The following is an 18,958-nucleotide window of genomic DNA, read 5'->3' on the forward strand; positions in this document are numbered from 1 at the left end:
AATACCAGAGTCTTGTGGCACCTAGTGAAAGACATCTGTCTATTTATGATTGATAATATGTAAGCTCCTTGAGGGCAGGATTTTTTTTATCTTTGTTGTCCCCAGCGTACGTCATAAATATTTGCTGATTATTAGTACCTTTTTGGTTGTGCACTGTCTTCTCAAGCTAATTTGTGATTCAGTTCAGTAATTCAGTGAACATTTATTAAGTGCCTTTTATGTGCAGTGCAATGTGCTAGGTTCTGGGGGAGCCTCAGGGGAATCAGGCAAAGCCTTGTACAAGCAAGCATCAGTGCCTGAGCTCAGGCTCTGGGGAGGCCTGAGTAAAGAGGGGTACACTCCAGACTGGGGAAGCCACTTGTGTAGCACTGCAAGGGTAGGAGATGAAATGCACACAGTTATAGCTGGAAGGATGGGTTGGCTGGATCAGAGAGTATGTTAAGAGAGGAGTCATATGAAACAAAATTGAGTGGGAAGGGAGGTGGTTAGCACTTTAAACATGCTGGATACTTTCATCCATTCTTGGCAAACTCCACTGTTGGCATTTTTTTCATCTAGCAAGATGAGTATTTCTCCCCTACCTTTTGTGTGCTTTCTCTAAGCCAGCTCCTTAAACCTGGACAAATAAACTCTTAATCCCCAGTCTTAATTTTTTTTTTAAGTTTTTGGTGATAGTTTTTTGTCAAGACTGTTTTGAAATTCTAAATAATAGTTCCCCTTATTCATGTGTATATATACCCACTCAGGGAACCTTAAGAGATTAGTCAGGCCTAATTTCCTGTTGTAGAAACCACAGTGCCTCTTTGCCTTCCCTTAAGTTATATTTACTTCACTCTTCAGTGATTGGATCTCTGTCATAGGTTCCACCAACTTCCCCAGTGGAGAAGTGAAATTCACTGATCTGAAGTTCTCAGGAGCAACCTAAAATTATAATTTAGAGCTAGACATGAATTTAGAGATCATCTAGTCCAACACTTTACTTTTTACAGATGAAGAAACTGAGACCACTGGTTGGTATTCACAGCCCTTCACAAATTGGTGCCATCCTATACTTCCAACTTCCTGTATTACTCCTATGTGCGTTATGCTCCAAGCAAACTGGACAACTTTCCTCACCAAACACTGCCTGTACTTTTCCTCTTTGCCTTTGTAGATGCTGTTTCCTGTTCTTGGAATGCTCTCCCTCTCTCTTACCCTATTGAAATCAGCCCATCCTTTAAAGACTAAGGCAAATAGCCCTGCCTTTAGGAAGCCTTTCCTCATCATCCTTGATTTGTAATCAAGGAGCAAGTATTTATTAAATTTCTACTGCATGCCGGGCAGTGTGCTTGGTGATGGGGATACAAAGAAAACAAAAGAAAAGAAAAAGAAATATATACCCATATAGGTCCATATGTCTCTGGGAAATTGCAGGAACAACCGTATACTCATGCCTCACTTAACCCTTATTTTGTAACTCAAATGCGTGTGTCATGTGGAATTACGTATTATAGCTGTCTCTATTAGTGTCTTGTTTACACTTTGCATTGCTCCGCCCCCCAGCACAGTCCACAATGTTCAATAGGTGCTTTGTAACTGTTTCTTGCATTGTATTAGGTTATGTTTGATGTGAATTCCAGTGTGGTGGAAATATCATTGGACTTGGGGGAAAAGGTCCAAGAGCTGAACTTGAACTCCGACGCTGTGTAATCTTTCACGGGTCACTTCGCCTCTCAGAACCCTGGTTCTTCACCTGTAAAATGAGGGCTTTAAATTCATTGTTGACCTCTAGAAACATGGTTTACCAGATTGTGCCTTGATCATGAGGTGTGAGAGCTGGAAGGAAACTTAAAGAGCCTGGAGTCTAGAATGCTAGAACTGGAGGTTTTGTTAGGCATCATCCGGCCCATTTCCTTCTTTTTGCAGGTAAAGACACTGAGGCCCATGACCTATGACTGACCACAGAATAAATTAATGGCAGTGCCGTGACTCTTAGACTGCGTGCACTGAACTGTCCAGCTTGGGGGCCTCCCCGCCTCTAGAGCTTGAGTTTTTAAATATATTTCCCCTTTGTGATTATCTTTTTCATCTTGCCAGTTAGTCATGCTGGGCTACCCTTCAAGCACCTGGTATTTTTGAGCCTCATTACACATTCATGCTGAGCTTCCAATAAAGTATTTTTAAACAGTTTCCTATGAATTACCAACCTTTCCGACCTCTCCTTTTTCACAGCCTAGGTCTAGTATTTTGTGAAAGTTTCTTTTTTTAAAATATGGAATAAATCACTGCATTAGGGATTTTTTGGCTTTTTTTGCTAGAGGGGCACTTGAACTTGACCCCGCTGTGATTACTAACACCTGCTGGTTGTTCCTAGTAATTTGCATTTGTTCTTTTCTCAGAACCAAGTTCAGAGCGCTTTCGTTTTCTGGGGACTTAAAGAAGTATTGCCTTCACTTCTTGGTCCTGATGATGTAGATATCTGAATTCCAGACGCTCAGCTGTTACTCCTTGGCTCCACATCATTTGCTGTGTCTATCCCAGCCTTCTCCTGACTAGGTTTTCAGTAATACCATTTCCTAGTGTTGGTGCCAAGTTGAGGAATTCGTATTTCGTTGTAAAAGCAATAGGGTGCCAGTGAAGCTTCTTGACCAAGGGAGTGACTTTGGTTATGCATACCTCATCAGCCCTGTCTGCATTTGTTTGAGAAGGCCCATCTTTAAATCAGCCTTTGAGAAGGCATGCAGTTCCTGTTCAGGTACATACACCTTAATTGAAGTATTGGATAAGTAAGAGAGTCTTTATTTATGTTGTCATTCACATAGAGGCATAGAGTTGGAGCTAGAAAGGACCTTTGGCATAGTCTAGCCCAGTCCCTTCATCTAACAAATTAAACTCAAATTGACAAGCATTTATCATGTCCCCATTCTGTAGCGTTCCATTAGGCTGGTTGCTAGATATGTGAGGAAAGACAAAAAAAAAGTCCCTGCCCTTACTTAAAGAATTTACATTCTTTCACATGAGAGTAGGGGTGAAGGTGAGGGATACCACACACACACACCACACAGACAAGTAAATAGAGGAAAATTGGAGAGGAAGAAAGTAGGGACAGCAGGGAAGGCTTCCTCCATGAGGTAGTCTTAGACTGAGCCTGCAGGAAGCTGGGGCTCCTAAGAGGTGATAATGTGAACAGAGTTCCTTGGAGGCTTAGAAAGCAGCCTCTGCAGAGGCCCAGAGACAACTGGTAGGCTGCTGAAGTCGGGAAATGATGAACAGACTGGGCTGGCAGTAATGTAATGTAGAAAGTGTAAAGTAATTTGAAGTAAGCCAGCAAAGGCAAGCTTGAGCCAGATTGGACAGTTCTCTTACGTGCTGAGTTGAAGACCCATGGTTCAGATTGGTTATCTGGGGCAAGGGAGAGAAAAAAATCAAGAATGAGTCTAAGTTGCAGATTCAAGTGACTGGAAAGATCCTGGTAGCCATTATGAGTTGGGTTTAATCAGTCTCAGTCGGCAAGCATTTATCAAATGCTTACTATGTGGCAGATACTCTGCTAAGCACTGGGAGTGTAAATTAAGCAAAAAGAAGCACAACCCCCGCCCTCAAGGGGCTAACATTCTAATGGGAAGAGATGACACCCAATGCTGGGGAAGAGAGGCTTTGATGTATTGGGGTGTGGTGTTGGGAAGGTCATAAGTACAGTCAGGAGGGAAGTGAAGTTTGGCTGGCCTGGACCCCTTCCCTGGGCCCCAGGAGGAATTCACCAAGGGGAGAAGGCGGCTGCAGGTATGTTCTAGGATAAGACTACAGGTGCTCAGGGAAGGTGGTGGTTGTTGTGTTTTTTTTTTTTAATTAAATTATGTATATTTTTTCAATCAGCAAAAATCTTTCCCTCCCGCCTCTACTTTCCAGTGGGAAAGAAAGAAAAAGCTGGTTACAAACATATATGATTAACCAAAACAAATTTCCATGTTAGTCATGTCCCAAAAAATCATCTCATTCTGCATTCTTTCAAAGTTGTTTTTCTTCATAATATTGTTGACATTATGTAAATTGTTCTCATGATCCTGCTCATTTCACTCTGCCTCAGTTCATATAAATCTTCCCAGGTTTCTCTGAAATCATTACTTTCGTTATTTCATAGAACACATTGGTGTGCCATCATATGTATATACCTTAACTTGTTTGTCCATTCCTCAGTTGCTGCATACCTCCTTAGTTTCCAATTCTTTGCACCCTACCAAAGCTGTAAATCTTTTTGAATATCCCTGTTTAAAGTTTGCTTTGCTTAAAACTAATCCCTTCCTTAATGTAATCTCCCTCTAGTTCTCACTTCTCCCCCTTTTTCCTTTGCCTTTGGTGTGTATTTTTCCCTTCTCTGAGCAGTTCAGAGTTGACACATAGATCATCTCCCCGTATTAGAATATAAGTAATTTGTCCGTGTCTAGTCCCTTGTGGGTGTTTTTCCTATTTGCCTTTTATTTTTCTCTTGACTCCTGTGTTTGCCCTTCATAGTTTATATATAATTGTTCTTTTTGTCAGGAATGCTTGGAAGTCCTTTATTTCATTAAAGGTCAATTCCCCCCCCCCATATGATTATATTTAATTTTCTTCTGAACAAGTTATTCATGGCTGTCACAAAAGCAGGAGAAAACAGTATACGGGAGGGGATGGGTAATATTGGTCAGGAAGGGTGAGGACTGAGAGAAGACAATTACATTTACCATTTAAGAGTTTGCTTTCTCAAATGGAACAGTTTCAGTTGACTGGCAGATTCAGAAAGTGTAATCCAAGGGGTTGAGAGGAAGTGAGAAGAGAAGTGGAAGCAATTAGCAGATGACTTTTCTGAGATACTGGCTGTATCAGGGACCTTTCACCTGTTCTGCCGCTCCCTGGGCTGCCCCCGTGGTGTGGGGCGTGGGGAGGTCTCAGGCCAAAAAAAAAAAAAAAGGTTTTTGCAGGGCTCTTGCCTGTATGAACAGTTTTATTTAAAAATGTATCACAGACTGGTTAAAAAATGACCCTCCTCTTCTCCCCCATCCTCCCAGTTATTGACAGCACTCTGTCCACAGTCCCTCAACTCGTCACGAATAGCCATAGCTTCATTTTCAGAAAAAGTTTTCAATGCCATTTGATAGCGAATACCTGAAGGTTAGAATACTTCAGACAGTCCGCTGTCTTCATGACTTTTGTGTCTATTTTGAGGGACATCCTCCAAGGTAGGGTCCTCATTTGCCTGGGTCTGGAGGCATTGATTGCCACCTGTCCCCTGTGAGTTATTGTCCTTAGCCTCTAATTCCTGTAAATGTATCATATCCTTCTTCTCCCTGTCCTTTCTTCTGCCATGATCAAGGTTCCTATTCCTGAGTAGAACTCTGTCCCTCCCTCCTTTTCTTCCTCTCATCCCTTCCATTAACCTCATAACTCTTTGCCCATCCACTTTAATACCACTTCTCTATGAGACACTAGCAGCTTATTATCCCAGATAACTCAGGGATCTGATCTGAGGACGGAAGTTAGAGCCACGTTTATAGCCAGTAACGTATGTAGCAAATGCCCCTCTGTTTCCTAGGATACGTTGCCCCAAAAGAAAAAGGGATCCTAATGACACAGCCAATACGTATCGCAAGTAGGATTTCTTCCTAACTCTTAAGTTCAGCACTCTATCTATCCATTAGATCATACTTTCTCCCCTGGCAAAAAATCTCACCTTCACACCCTTTTTATTTTTCCCTTATCACCACTCACCTGAACTATTACAGTGGTCTCCTGGTTGAGCTTTAGCTTCTAGTCGATCCTTTACTTCACTTCGTGATTAATCCTCTTTAAATTTTCACTCCTTAACAGCTGACTATCCAATCAGTAAGCATTTATTAAGTGCCTACCTGCTTAGATCTGGGGATACAAACAGTGAAATAATTCCTGTTCTCAAGGAGTTTCTGTTTTAATAACAGACGCCTTAGCCAGACATTTAGCTTCCTCCACAGTCTGCTCATGCTCCCCGCCACCTAACTCTGCACTCCAGCCAGACTGGATTCCTTCTTTATGTTTTGCACTTTTCAGCCTCCTGTGCTTTTGTTCACATCCTCTATACCTGTATGGATTTGTATATGTCATGGCTCCCTTTTAGGTTAAAAGCTCCTTGAGGGAAGGGGTGGCCTCTGTTCATGACACAAAGATCTTGTACATACAGTGGGTGTTTAAAAGTGTTTGTTGAAGTGGGTATCTCAATTGAATAGCAGTAGAAGTATAAATACAGGCATTACCTTACCAGATACCCTTGCATGGAAACTATCCCCTATTAAGCCACATGCTGCTTCCTCCCTGAATTTGTTGTTGTTGAGTACACTGGGCTCCAAGCATTTTGTGTTCAGTTGTGTCCAACCCCAACCCCATTTGGGGTTCCCTTGGCAAAGATATTGGCGTGGTTTGCCATTTCGTTCTCCAGCTTGTTTTACAGATGAGGAAAGTGAGGTAAACAGGGTTAAGTGATTTGTCCAGGGTCACACAGCTAGTACATATCTGAGGCCACGTTTGAACTTAAGTCTTCCTGACTTTAGGACGGGCTCTGTGCCACCTAGCCGCCCCTAAGCATTTACTTACAAATTAGTATGGCATAACCTTCTGCTAGCCCTGAAGATGTCATCCTCTTATGTGCTGCTGTAGCTGAGGCTGTTTCTTATCTGTTAACCTCAGTCAGCTATTCTGTCAGCTGTGAAGTTCCTCCACACATTTAAATGCCTCACTTCAGGGTTACCTTTTTTTACTCCCACCACAGTATTCTTTATGGTGAGGAATTGTGGCATGAACACTTAAAGTTGGCAACATTGCAAAAGGATTAAGAAACTCAGATGTGCACAACTTCCCTCCAGAAAAGCAGCCCTTTTTGTTCAGTTCTCTGGAAGTTCAAGGTCTGATGTGTTTTTTGTAACAGACAAGTTTTACTTACTTTGCAAATATTTTACTTTAGGTTCTACATGTGCTAGATTAATAAAATACATGTTAAACAAACTTACAAGTTTGGTTATTTTTAATCTGGCATAATCTAACATAAATTTTGTAGCATACCTAGTAAAATTCCTAACACCCTCTGAGAACCATTGGCCATCTATGCAGAAAACACTTTTCATGGAGTATTCGCACAATTCAGTAGTAGGTGCTTAACGATGAAGACTTGTTTCCTGTTTCTCAAAATTGGATGCTTCATAAATATACCTGTATAATTGTTTTGTTATTTTATCAGATCACTAGCAAATAAATTCACCTTCTCTGTATATAGTTTTTCTTAGAGATAATCAAGTTGAACCTGCTCATTTCACAAATGAAGCCCAGAGAAGGAAATCGACATGCCTAAGGCCACAAATTAGGGTTTGTCATATAGTATAGTGGAAGGATCCTTACTTGGAGTCTGAGCAAGGTGTGAATGCTGTCTTGTCCACATTTGGCCATTGGTGTTGCATTTAATCTGAGTTTCACTAAGGTTCTTGTTTTTTAAAAAAATTTTTTTCATTATGTCATTTTCAAAAATAGCCCTCTCTTCTTCCCTTTCCAGAAAATCATCCTTCGTAATAAAGAATAAAAAATGAAATCATTCAACAAGCATGTAACACACTGTGCTAACTGGAAAAACAGTCCTCACCCTAAAGGAACATACATTTTAATAGGGCAACAACATGTCAGTACTTAGGCACATACGAGATGTATACAGCATAAAGGTAATCTCAGAGAGAAGGTACTGATGAAGGGGTGGGGAGAGAATCCAGGAAAGGCTTCCTCTAGAAAGTGGACTTTGAGCTAATAAGGCTTTAAAGGAAGCCAGTGGAACGAAGATGGAGAGGTGAGGACGCAGAGCTTTTCGGGCCTGCGGGATAGACAGCCCATGCAAAATCATAGACTTGGGACCTACAGATAGGTCCGTATTGCTGGATGGTGGGTGTTGTGCAAGTGAGGGGGTAAGCTGTGAAAAGCTTGGAAAGGTAGGAAGGAAGGGGCTAGATTATGAAGAGCGTTAAATGCCAGCTGCTTCGAGGACTTTGTATTTGGGCCTCTGTTTTCACTTCTCCACTGTCAGCGTTGCTTCATTTCGTTGCTTTATGATGCCTGTTGCTATTGGGAATTCTCCAGAACCACCAAAGACATGATTTATACATTTTTGTGGGATTCACCGTAACAATTTATCATTGTAGGTCATATTAGCTCATGGTATCGAGAGTCCCTGCTTTGTCTGTGGCCGTGGTCTTGTCGGTGTCCTTCAGTTTCCTTATCTCTCAGATGAGTGCTTGGACTGGATTATCTCCGTGATACCTTCTACCCTGAACATTCCAGAAGAAGAAGCAGCATTTATTAAGCATCTACTGTATGCCGTGCACTATGTTCTGCAAAAGTTACCTTATTCTGAGACTGAGCTCTGACGTTCTGTATTATGAGGTCCCTCCTGTATCTTCATCTTCTGTAGTGCATGCTCTGTGCTCTACTGCTCTTTGATCTGTGAGACTGTGAAAACACATCCACAATTGGAGACCAAAAAACGAGACAGCTCTTGTAGGAAACATAATCAGGTCTTCAAGTGTGAAATGCTTCTCTTTTGTGTCTGACAGAGTAAACCATTTTTAAAAAAAATTTTGGAAACCTCTTATTTTATGCCCCCATGACAGTTCTCAAAGATGGAAAATCAAATCTTGCCTGTGGAGCACTGGGAAGCTAAATTGTTTTGCTTTGGGAAAGTTGGTTCTACTGTTGTAACGGAGCCAATAATGTATATTGGTTCCCTTGGTGTAAAAAGTTGATTGCTGCGGGTTTGAGGAGAACTAGCACTGACTAGTTCTTACTGACTAGTATTCAAAAAATGAATGTAAATTTGCCTGCTAGTAAATGGGCAGGGGCTACCAAGATAAAATTCTGGTCTGTTAGATCTCCATTGACAAAGAGGCACCACATCATCTCATTAGTTCAAATGTTTATAGAGTTGAAATTTATTCTGTTTTTTTATTTGGGGACCTTTCTTCAAATAGAAAATCATCCTCAAGGGCTTCCTCTTGGTTTTAATGAGTCATCAAAATGTAGATTCACTGCATTCCTTCTCTGAATAGAGACTCTCATTGACATAAACAGTCTTCTCCCAACATCAGTGTTTAGAGCATGGGATCTTCATACACAGCTCTTCTGACTTGGAGACCTCCTTCATTCCACAAATATCTGCAAGGCTCATCATGTGCAAGGACCCCCGCTAGGACCTAGTAAATGAAATTCTATACATACATACATACACACATACATACACACATGCGTACACACAAATACTTGGCAAACCTTAAAACACTTTATAAATTCAGCTATTTATATTATTCTGTGAGAGGTTTTGGCTTCCTTATATGTGCTGACTGGCTTGAGAAGGATACTAGGAACAAAACAACCACAAAAAGGCATAAGTTTATAATTTTAAAAATACAGCCCAGTCCCTAGAGAGTTTAAAAAAATAAACTTCCCACCATTTCTATTTTTCTTCTTAAGATGTGTGGTTACATCAAGAGGCAACAAGAAGAAACTATCTAATGATAACCCTACTGGTACCTGAACCAGCAATATATAGTAACCAGTCAACAGAACTATTGAATCTGGGACTTCGGAGATTTTAAAGGGGGAGCTTCGAACTTGAAATGTAGGGGAGGAAGAAACACTGGATCTGGAGAACAGGGTCCAAAGATCTGCCCTACCCCTTATGACCATGGCAGAGCCACACGCCATCAACCTGAGTTGAATTTCCCTCACCTGTAAAATGCCATTCTCATTATAGTTGGTTTACCTGCTTCCCAGAGCTGTTCCACGTAGCTGTGTAACCAGCTAAATAAAAGAAGAGGAGCCGGCGTGCAGGCCACTCGCTTCCTTCTTTACTTAAATGCCACAGAAAAGGTAGCAGGATGGCCAGGAAAACTTGACAGCACAGTTCCCCTTCCTATTGGAGCTGCTGCTTCACATGCCCAGGAAATGGGCTATGAAATAGAAAGTGCCAGGCAAGTGACAGTTGATGGCCTTGTCCCAGAATGTGTGACTCTTTGCACATAACAGGTTCTTAATAAATGTTTGGACTGAGCTGATCATAGGTAATAGGGGGCACGCCTACCCAGGACTGAGTTTGGGGCGGAGATTGGGTTCAGTAACCAGCCTCTAACATTGTTGATAGGAGAGAGGCAGCATACAGAGGCGATAGAGAACCAACCTTTAAGCCAGAAAGGCCTGGATTCAAGTTCTGCCCTTGACACTTATTGGCTGTGTGACTGTGGGAAAATCACTTACCCTCTCAGTGTTCTTAGCAACTCTCTGAGACTGTATAGAAGTTTGATAGACGGCGTTTACACACTTGTGAGCATACCACACCAATGAAATTACAGGTCCAGTTCCTATCCCTATTAGTAGGGATCTGCAGGAACATTAAAAAAAATTGAAGTGGAAATACCTGGTCAAGTTGAAGAAGACAAGCAGACGATAGCAGTAATTTACAAGTATTTATCCCAATTAATCCTGCATTTACTTAGCTACCTACGTGTTTTATTTGCTTTAGAATATAAACTCCTTGAGATTGGGACTGGGATTTTTTTTTTTGGATTTTATCTTGGGAGTACCCCTGCCTAACAGAATATTGTGTACATAGTGGCCTTAATAAATATTCAGATTGAATGGAATTCAGTTTCTGCCTTCAGTTTAACTGTGTCAAGGAATTACTTAGCCAGAGATAATTCACCCCACAAAACTCTGATAGCATTAGTTTTTACTGTGCTAACACAGACTTAATAAACATATCAAAGGAAAGAAGGGACTCCTTGAGACTGAGAATATAACTTTTTTTTCTCCCTTGTTAGATTGAGAGACGGCTGGACACAGTGCGATCAGTATGCCATCATTCCCACAAGCGCCTCCTGGCGTGTTTCCAAGGCCAGTTTGGCACAGATGTGGATAAGCGACATGTAAGTATTTGACCTTTGGGAGACGTGTGTTTGCTCTCTCTTTCCTCTTGATCAGGTGCTTTGCCCCAAGTCAGTACAGCTCTAGAACAGAATGGGGGGAGCTGCCCCTCACGTTGCTGTTTCTAGCCAGTAGGAAGCTTTACCAGCAGTAACATTCCTTTGCTGACAGTGCTGCTGTGTCCTGAGCCCCACTCACTTGCATTGTTTCTTTCCTCGTCAGTGATAGGTGTTCTGAAAGACTGGGTTAGCATTTGTCACAGACAGAAAAGAATGGACGTATTCAGTCCAGAGCACCCTGGAGTTCCCACACGACAGCAGCCGAGCACAGAGGTTGCTTTCATTCCCTGGCGTTGTGATCCATCTGGCAGTTCTACCTCTTTCTTTATAAGTTCTTAGATTATACATGAACATTGAATCTTATGAGCCTAATTAGCCTTCCAATAATAATCATTTGTACATGGGAAAGTTGAACGAAGCGTCGTAGAACATTAGAGCTAGAGGTCATCCAAGATAATCCAGGCCAGTGGTGTCAAATAGAAACAGGGTCACTAAGCTGTACACAAGGATCCCTGCAGGTGCCAATTGATTCAGAAAGCCACATAGTAACGTTGCCTTTGCTCAGTTGTATTTTTATCTATTTTATTAACTGTTTCCCAATTACATTTTAACTTGGCTGGAGTGAGGGGTGGAGGTGGGACGTTTTTGACACTTCTGACCTAGTCTAACTTCACTTTCACAAACTCAGAGAATGTTGGAGCCTGAAGGAAGCCAGAGAATGTAGAATGTCGGAACTATAAAGGAGCTTAAATCTAGAATCTAGGACGTTAATGCTAGAAATAGCTTTGGAACCCAGAATATACAGTGTTAGAGCTGGAAGGGACCTTGAACTTGATGATAGGTCAAAGCACTTAGAGTGAAAAGGAACCAAAGAGGTTGTGTGGCCAACGTGCTCCTTTTCAAGAATTCTCAGAATGTGTTAGAGCTGGAAGGGAACCATGGGATGTCAGAGCTGGTAGAGACTTGAGACATAAAATGTTAATGTTAAAAGTGGCCTTAGAATATAGAATATTAGAACTAGGAGGGCCTTGGATGAGGTTCAGAATTGCTTAGGGCTGGAAAGGGGCCTCAGTAAATGTATTGTCTGCCCTGCTCATTTTACAAATAAGGAAACTGAGATTCAGAGGTTAGGTGGCTTGTTTGCAAGACCACGCAGCTAAGTGGCACAAATGATTTTCAGATCCATGTTTTCTTACCCACTGTTTTCTTCTGAATATACCAAGAAACAGGGTTCTTCATCATCATAATTACCCACATTTCTCTAGCACCTTAAGGTTTGCAGACCCCCAGATACATTGATCGCTGCTCATGATAACCCTGTGAGTGAGGTGCAGTTAGAGTTATTTTACAGCGTAGAGAAAACTGAGACTAAGCATGCTTAAGTGTCTCTCTCCCTCAGGGTTACAGCTGATAAGTCCTTGAGGCACGCAAGATCCAAACTCAGATCTGACTCAGAGTTTGGCCCTCGATCCCCTGTTCCACGTAGCTGTGTAACCAGCTAAATAAAAGAAGAGGAGCCGGCATGCAGGCCACTCGCATCCTTCTTTATTTAAATGCCACAGAAAAGGTAGCAGGATGGCCAGGAGAACTTGACAGGACAGTTCCCCTTCCTATTGGAGCAGCCCAGGAAATGGGCTATGAAATAAAAGCCATGGCGCCAGTCAAATAAATCAGGCAGAATTTAGCACAGTCTGGCAAGAAAGGAAGCATTTGTCATTAAGAAACACAAGTTCAGGCTTAGGCTGTATTGTCTCCTAGCCTTATGGCCATAGGGAAATCTCTGATCCTCTGTTTCTTTATCTATAAAATGGGGATACCGATATGTGTTCTCCCTGCCTTATAGGACTATTGAATATCATAGAAAATAACGAATGTGAGAGTAGGTAGCACGAAAGAGTCACATGAACCTAGGATCTGGGTTGTCATTGGTACAAACCTTCCATTACTAATGCTTATAGCAAAGCTGCTCTGCCTTCATTAGCAGTTTTTTGAGTTACTGTGGTCAAGAACCTTCATCCCTAAATGGCCTACCTTGTGGTAATGAACCTTTCTGAATATAGCGAGCCATAGGACAGGCCAGCTGGCATAGGCTTCTCGAGGTTGCCCCCTCTCTGGGAATCAGAGCAGGACTTTAGGAGATCTTTAGGTATCTTAATAACTACAATGTATTATAATGACTTTAACAGGTAAGAACAGCTGTGTAACAAACACTTGGATTTTGTTAGGCACTGAGGACAGAAAAGTGACAAGGCTACAGTGCTGAGCAAAAAGGGATAATGCTTGTACATAAATAATTATATGAGGTAAAATGTATTAAGGTCATAGGAGAGACCCAGACAAAGTTCCATGAGAAAATTTGGAGGGAGAAGAAATCACTTTCAGTCGAGGGGCAGAGTGGCTGATTCAGGGAAGGCTATGTGGAGATGGTGGCTTTTGAGCCAGGCCTTTAAGGAAAGGAGTGATTTCAGTAGATGGAAATGTAGAGAAAATATGTCCCAAGTCTAGGCTTGGAGGTTTGGGGGAGGGAGATGAGGAAGGGCACAGAGTTGGGAGAGGGAAAGCTGACCCTAGAGAATACTACCTATTAGGTTAATGTGGCTAACATGTAGAGTTTATGAAATCAGGTTGGAAGTAAGACATTGGAGCCTACTTGTGAAGGACCTTACCAGGTAAAGGAGTTGATGGTTTATTCTCTGAACAATAGGGAGCCACTGAGACATTCTGAGCTGAGAAGTAGCAGGGTCAGACTTGTGCATTAGGGAGCTTGTTTTGGCAGCTGTCTGAAAGGTGGATTAAGGAAGAGAAACACTGGAGGCAGATAAATGAGGAGTTTGTTACATAGTACAAATTGGAGGTGGAGAGAGTGGAAAATGGGGCTGCTTTCAGTGGGAATGGGAAAGAGACTGTGAATTCAAGAGAGATCTTGGAGGTAGGCAGGGCCAGTTGAATGAGGAGGGTTGGACAGGGAGAAGAGTCAGTGGGTTACTAGGCTTCAAGCCTGGACGACTGGGAGGCTGGGTTCTAAGATTTTCTTCCTGGTTATACAGATGATAGGAGCCTGGAATAGTCAGAGATGGCTTCCTGAAGTAGGTTGGACCCAAGGAAGGGCTTTGAAGAATGGCAAGGCTTTAGGTAGGTGGGGAATTTAAACTATTACACTTACTAAATTAGTTTGTGATTATTTTAAAAACTATTTTCTTCATTTAGAATATAAACCCTCTAAGTCAGAAGTTCTTAATTTGAGGTTTCTGTACTTGTTGATTTAATATTTTGATAAATGGATTTCAATATAATTGGCTTCCTTTGTAATCCTGTATATTTTGAGCATCCGAAGACATCATTCTTAGAAGGGGTCCATAAGCTTCACCATAACACAAAAAAAGGTCAAGAGCCTCTGCTCTAAATTCATTTCTACTTATTCAGCAAACTTTTATTAAGCAATTACTTTATGCCATGTATTATAAATAATCGTTCCTGTGACAGCTTACAATCTAGCACTAGGTAGAGTACAAATTAAAATGTAACAAATGAATAAGAGGAATGTAAAGTCAGGTGAGGAGGATCACGGTCCCTTAGGGCAGAATCTCTGAAGATAGTGCTATTTGAACTATACTTAAAGAGTATGAACCTGTTTACCAGCTTAGGTAAGTCCCTACAGCCTCTCTGAATCTCCTACCTCTTGGGAATGAATAAGATTTGTGTGGCGTACCAGGTATTGTTTTTGAAAGCGTTTGTTTTGAGAAAGTGCTTTCTAAACCTTAAAGACTAGAAATAGAATTTATCAATATTATTCATATTCATACTTTTATTGCTGATAAGTTATAGTAGTAATAGGCAGAGATAGCTAAGATGCTTGAGTTTCTTTATCAAAAGGCTGTCTTTGAATTGGTCACCTGCCAAATAGAGAGACTTAGAAATTCATCTGAAAACCAAGTATTCAGAAGCATTGCCTTTGCTTGTGTGCATATAGTGGAAGTAGTGTGTAGTTGAAGAAGCCCTGAACTTGGGGTCAGGAGACCTGGGTTCTATTCCCATCTCTAACACTTATTAGCCCTTAGACCTTGTACAATTCACTTCTCTCTGAGACTCAGTTTCTTCTGTAAAACGTGAGGATTGAACTCTATGGTGTCTAGTCTTAACCCTAGCCTCTCTCTAGCTCTAACATGGTGCTTTATTCTAGTGGCTTTTCCAGGTCCAGGGTTCTAAGTAGTGAGGTTTCATTTAGCCTTAAAATTCTGTGATGTGCAATCTCTTTAAGTATGAAAGTATATAAAGAGGAGAGAAAAGATCAGACCGCTTAGTGAAAGTGCCTTCTGAACCTCTTGACAGGGTTGGCAGACCGTGGGTGTGGAACTTTGCATATAATGTTGGCTTGCTGTATTGATTAATTTTACTGAAATGATTCTTCTTTTTTTATTCTTTGTCCCTCTGTGTGGGGAAGGAAGGGAACATGATATTTGGAAGTGAATGTGATGTAAAAACAAAACATCAGTTAATTAAAAAAAAAACCAAAATGGTGCTAAATGATAATGAAGCCGAAATCTGCTTTCTGCTTTACAGAAAAAACTCCCTTTGACTGCCCTTGCTCAGAATATGCAGGAAGCATCTACCCAGCTTGAAGAGTCCCTTCTGGGGTAAGCATTCACATGATTCTTAAAAATGGGGTTCAGTGAAGGAAATAGAACTGTCTGTGAATTGCCCCAAATAGAAGAGAGTGTTGGCACGATTATGGGGCTGTTGGAACACGAGAGATAGAATTCTGTCATCTAGGGAGATGAGTTGAGCAGTAAGGACAAGAAGAGGTGACTTCATGCTGTGGGAGAGGGTCAGACTAGAGAAGGCTGGCAGGAAGGGAAACCAGCCCAGGACAGTGGCTCATCTGAGAGCACCCTTGGAAAGATCCCTAGACTCGGAGTGCTGTGTGACCACGTGCAAGTCATTGAATCTTTCGGAGCTTCACTTTATGTGCAAAATGAGAATTGTAATGCTTACCTCACAGGGAGTATTGTTGTGAGGAAAATTTGCAAATGTGAGTTGCAATTCCTGCTGAACTATGAGGGAAAGCTGGCCAGAGCATCTGAGGGGTCCCTTTCCTTCCACTGGGGGCATGTTGGAGGGGGAATAATTTTAACAAATATAAGCGATCTCATGTCCACAGCTGGCAAAACATTAAGACCATCATTTCTAACAGTGTGTGTTGTCCGTTGAGTCCGCCTCTTCAGAGGGGACTTCCTGCCAGACCCTTCCCTCCGCTGCCCTGCGCATTGGATTCATCTTGATTGGTGTTACACGCAGCTGTTGGTTTGATACATGCTGGAGATTTGGTACCTTGAAAACAAGTTTTCCTTGCCATGGTTTCATAATACCAGTTAACTAGATCAAGCAGCATTCTCCAAACAAAATGCCTTTTAATCCACTGTATCTGAAACACACACATCTGCTGCCTGAACTTTTTCCTGCGGGATGGAGGTAGAAGTTGGGAGGGGTCAAAGAAAGACTCAGTGACAGGCTCTTGCCAACCTGATAGGTTAGGAACCCTTGGGCAGCATAAGGGGCCTATGTTCCTTCAGCCTGAATGTTTCCATCTCTCTGTCTGCTGCATACGATTGAGGGATATCAACATAGTTTTGCCTCGTCCATTGGCTTTGTTCAGGTTTTAAGGGCCAGGCTGTGCCCCTGCTACAAGGATGTGAGCTCAGTTTTTAGCATACAGTCATCATGCTCCATTTACCCTTCAGGTTCTTTGCTATTTGGTTTCCATGTTCACCTTCCTTAGATTCGTCACTTGAGATCATGTCCCTCTTAAGACCCCATGTGTCACCAGCTTGACCCTTGGAAATTCTATCCAATCTCTTCAGCCTGTGATAAAGGTCTCATTTAGAAGTCTGTACTTCCCGTCATCTCACGGCCATCATGTCTGTTTTCCATGTCATCCTCAGTCCATTTTTCCTGGAACTTCCTTGATGTCCCTTGCAGCCTCTGGCCATTTTTACTGACTGTCCACTATGCCTGGACTGCTCTCTGTTCATGTCCACCTACTGACTTCCCTGGATTTCTTTGAGTCTTAGCCAAAGTCCCATCTTCTGCAGTAAGCTTTTCCTAATCTTCTTAATGCCTAGTGCTTCTCTCTGTTTATTATCTCCAATTTATCCTGTTTATACATAATCGTATACATATTATCTCACCCATTAAACTATAAACTCTTTGAGAGCAGGAACTGGTTGTTTTTTTTATCCCAGAACTTAAGTACAGTGCCTGGCATATATAGTAGGTGCTTAATAAATGCTAGTTAACTGACTGGCTTTTCCTCTCTCACCACCCTCCAATTTATTTTTCCTTTCGCATTCCTGTTTTTACTCTTTTAGGGGGTATTTCCTAGGTACCCCCTATACATCATCTATTTTTTCTGTAATAGCTTCATCATTCTCAGTCCAAGTGGGATATTTCCTTACAGTCTTTGCTTCCTGGCTGAACAATATACGTCTGCATTTTCAAAGCTATGTGGCAAGGAGACTGGGTGGTGTTTAGAGGCTTTGATGCAGTCACCCCAATGTTGTCCACAAGTGATAGCATTTGGACAGCCTCACCATCTAGAGGGAAGCCCTGTTCCATAGGCATGCCCTTGACAATGGTGAACACCTTTGGCAAATGTTTATTTTCCTCTTTTATGCCTCAGTCATTGAACAAAGTTACTTCTCTGGTTGTATCTTTCGTGAAATCTTGTTTGATCTTCGGATGCGTGGCAGACACCTTGCTGAAGGAGAATCTTTAAGGTGTCGTGTTGCTCTAACAGAGTTCGTGTGTGTGTGTGTGTGTGTGTGTGTGTGTGTGTGTGTGTATACATATACACACATGTTTTTGTGTTCTAAGTCAAGTTAATAAGTATTTATTAAGCATATAATACTTGCCAGGCACCGTAACTAAATACTAGGGATGACAGAAAGGCAAAAGCAATAAACATATAGGTCTTTATTCTCTACACTTCTCAGTCAGTTGTATAACTGTGAAGATGTAGACTACTAAAGTAAATAGATTGCAAAAGCCAGCCTCATTATATTTTTGTCAAATATAGCCTCAATATATACATATGTCATCACCATAAATATTTTTGTAGAGTTTAGAAAGTTGGCATATAGGTTGGCCATTACTGATTTCTGTGGGTCTCTTTTTTGATCATTGTTATAATACTGTCCATGATTTTTAAAAAATTCTTTCAGAGTAACCTCTTTGAAGTATCTTCAACATAGATTCTTGCCTTTAACATTTTGTTGCCTCCAGTTCAGTATCTCCTGTTTCCTCCCAAAAACTCCCTTGTCACGAGGAAAAATGTCACCCAAAAAAAGCAAAACCACCTGTGTGAAATATTCAGTGACTGTAGCCACCAAGAGGAAGTGAAGGTCCAACTGTTTTTCTCAACTTCATTTTCTTCTATGATTTCTACTTCCTTCTGTATTAAATCCACTACAGCAGTATTCAGGGCCAAATGTGGCAGTTCCACTGCTGTCTGGGAAGAGAATTGTTCATTCTCTTCAGTTTCACTTCTCTTTATTGTTCTTCAAGTTTCATTTGTCAATACTTTTAGGATAATCTAGTTTATTAGTTAGATCTCACACCAAGTCATCTGCAAGTTCTTTCTCGCTTCCACCGCTTTTCATTTTTTTGAGAAGTGATATTACATATAATTTTCTCTCATCACCTTTTCTAATGTTTTGCAAATGAGCTTGTACCCTAAATTGTTGTTGCTTTTGACCACTGTATTTCTTTGCTTAACAAGGAGGTTATGTTTACTGGCCAAGGTGGTTTAGGTTTATTTTTTTAACTTCCTCATTGGGATGCTTGTTTTGCTTAAGTTTCTCTTAGAAATGTTAGGGATGAGTCAGAATCTCCTTTTGTCCGTTTTTAGGGTCAGTGGCTTGTTTTGGTTAGATCTGAGCTGTTAAAACTGCATGCGATGTCGTCTTTCC

At 41.4% G+C, this 18,958-nt stretch overlaps 1 protein-coding gene across 6 annotated transcripts in view; it reads left to right on the forward strand.

Moving 5' to 3' along the window:
* The window catches only part of ARHGAP17 (Rho GTPase activating protein 17), a 121,794-nt gene that overhangs the window by 64,237 nt on the left and 38,599 nt on the right, over positions 1-18,958 (forward strand). For all 6 annotated transcript variants that reach the window (XM_036738139.1, XM_036738140.1, XM_036738135.1 and 3 more), the window contains exons 3-4: positions 10,833-10,937; positions 15,555-15,628. In XM_036738139.1, the coding sequence (XP_036594034.1) occupies positions 10,833-10,937; positions 15,555-15,628 (179 nt within the window). The remainder of the gene's footprint in view (positions 1-10,832; positions 10,938-15,554; positions 15,629-18,958) is intronic.

This window comes from Trichosurus vulpecula, chromosome 9, assembly GCF_011100635.1.
Source record: "Trichosurus vulpecula isolate mTriVul1 chromosome 9, mTriVul1.pri, whole genome shotgun sequence".
NCBI classification, from domain to species: domain Eukaryota; kingdom Metazoa; phylum Chordata; class Mammalia; order Diprotodontia; family Phalangeridae; genus Trichosurus; species Trichosurus vulpecula.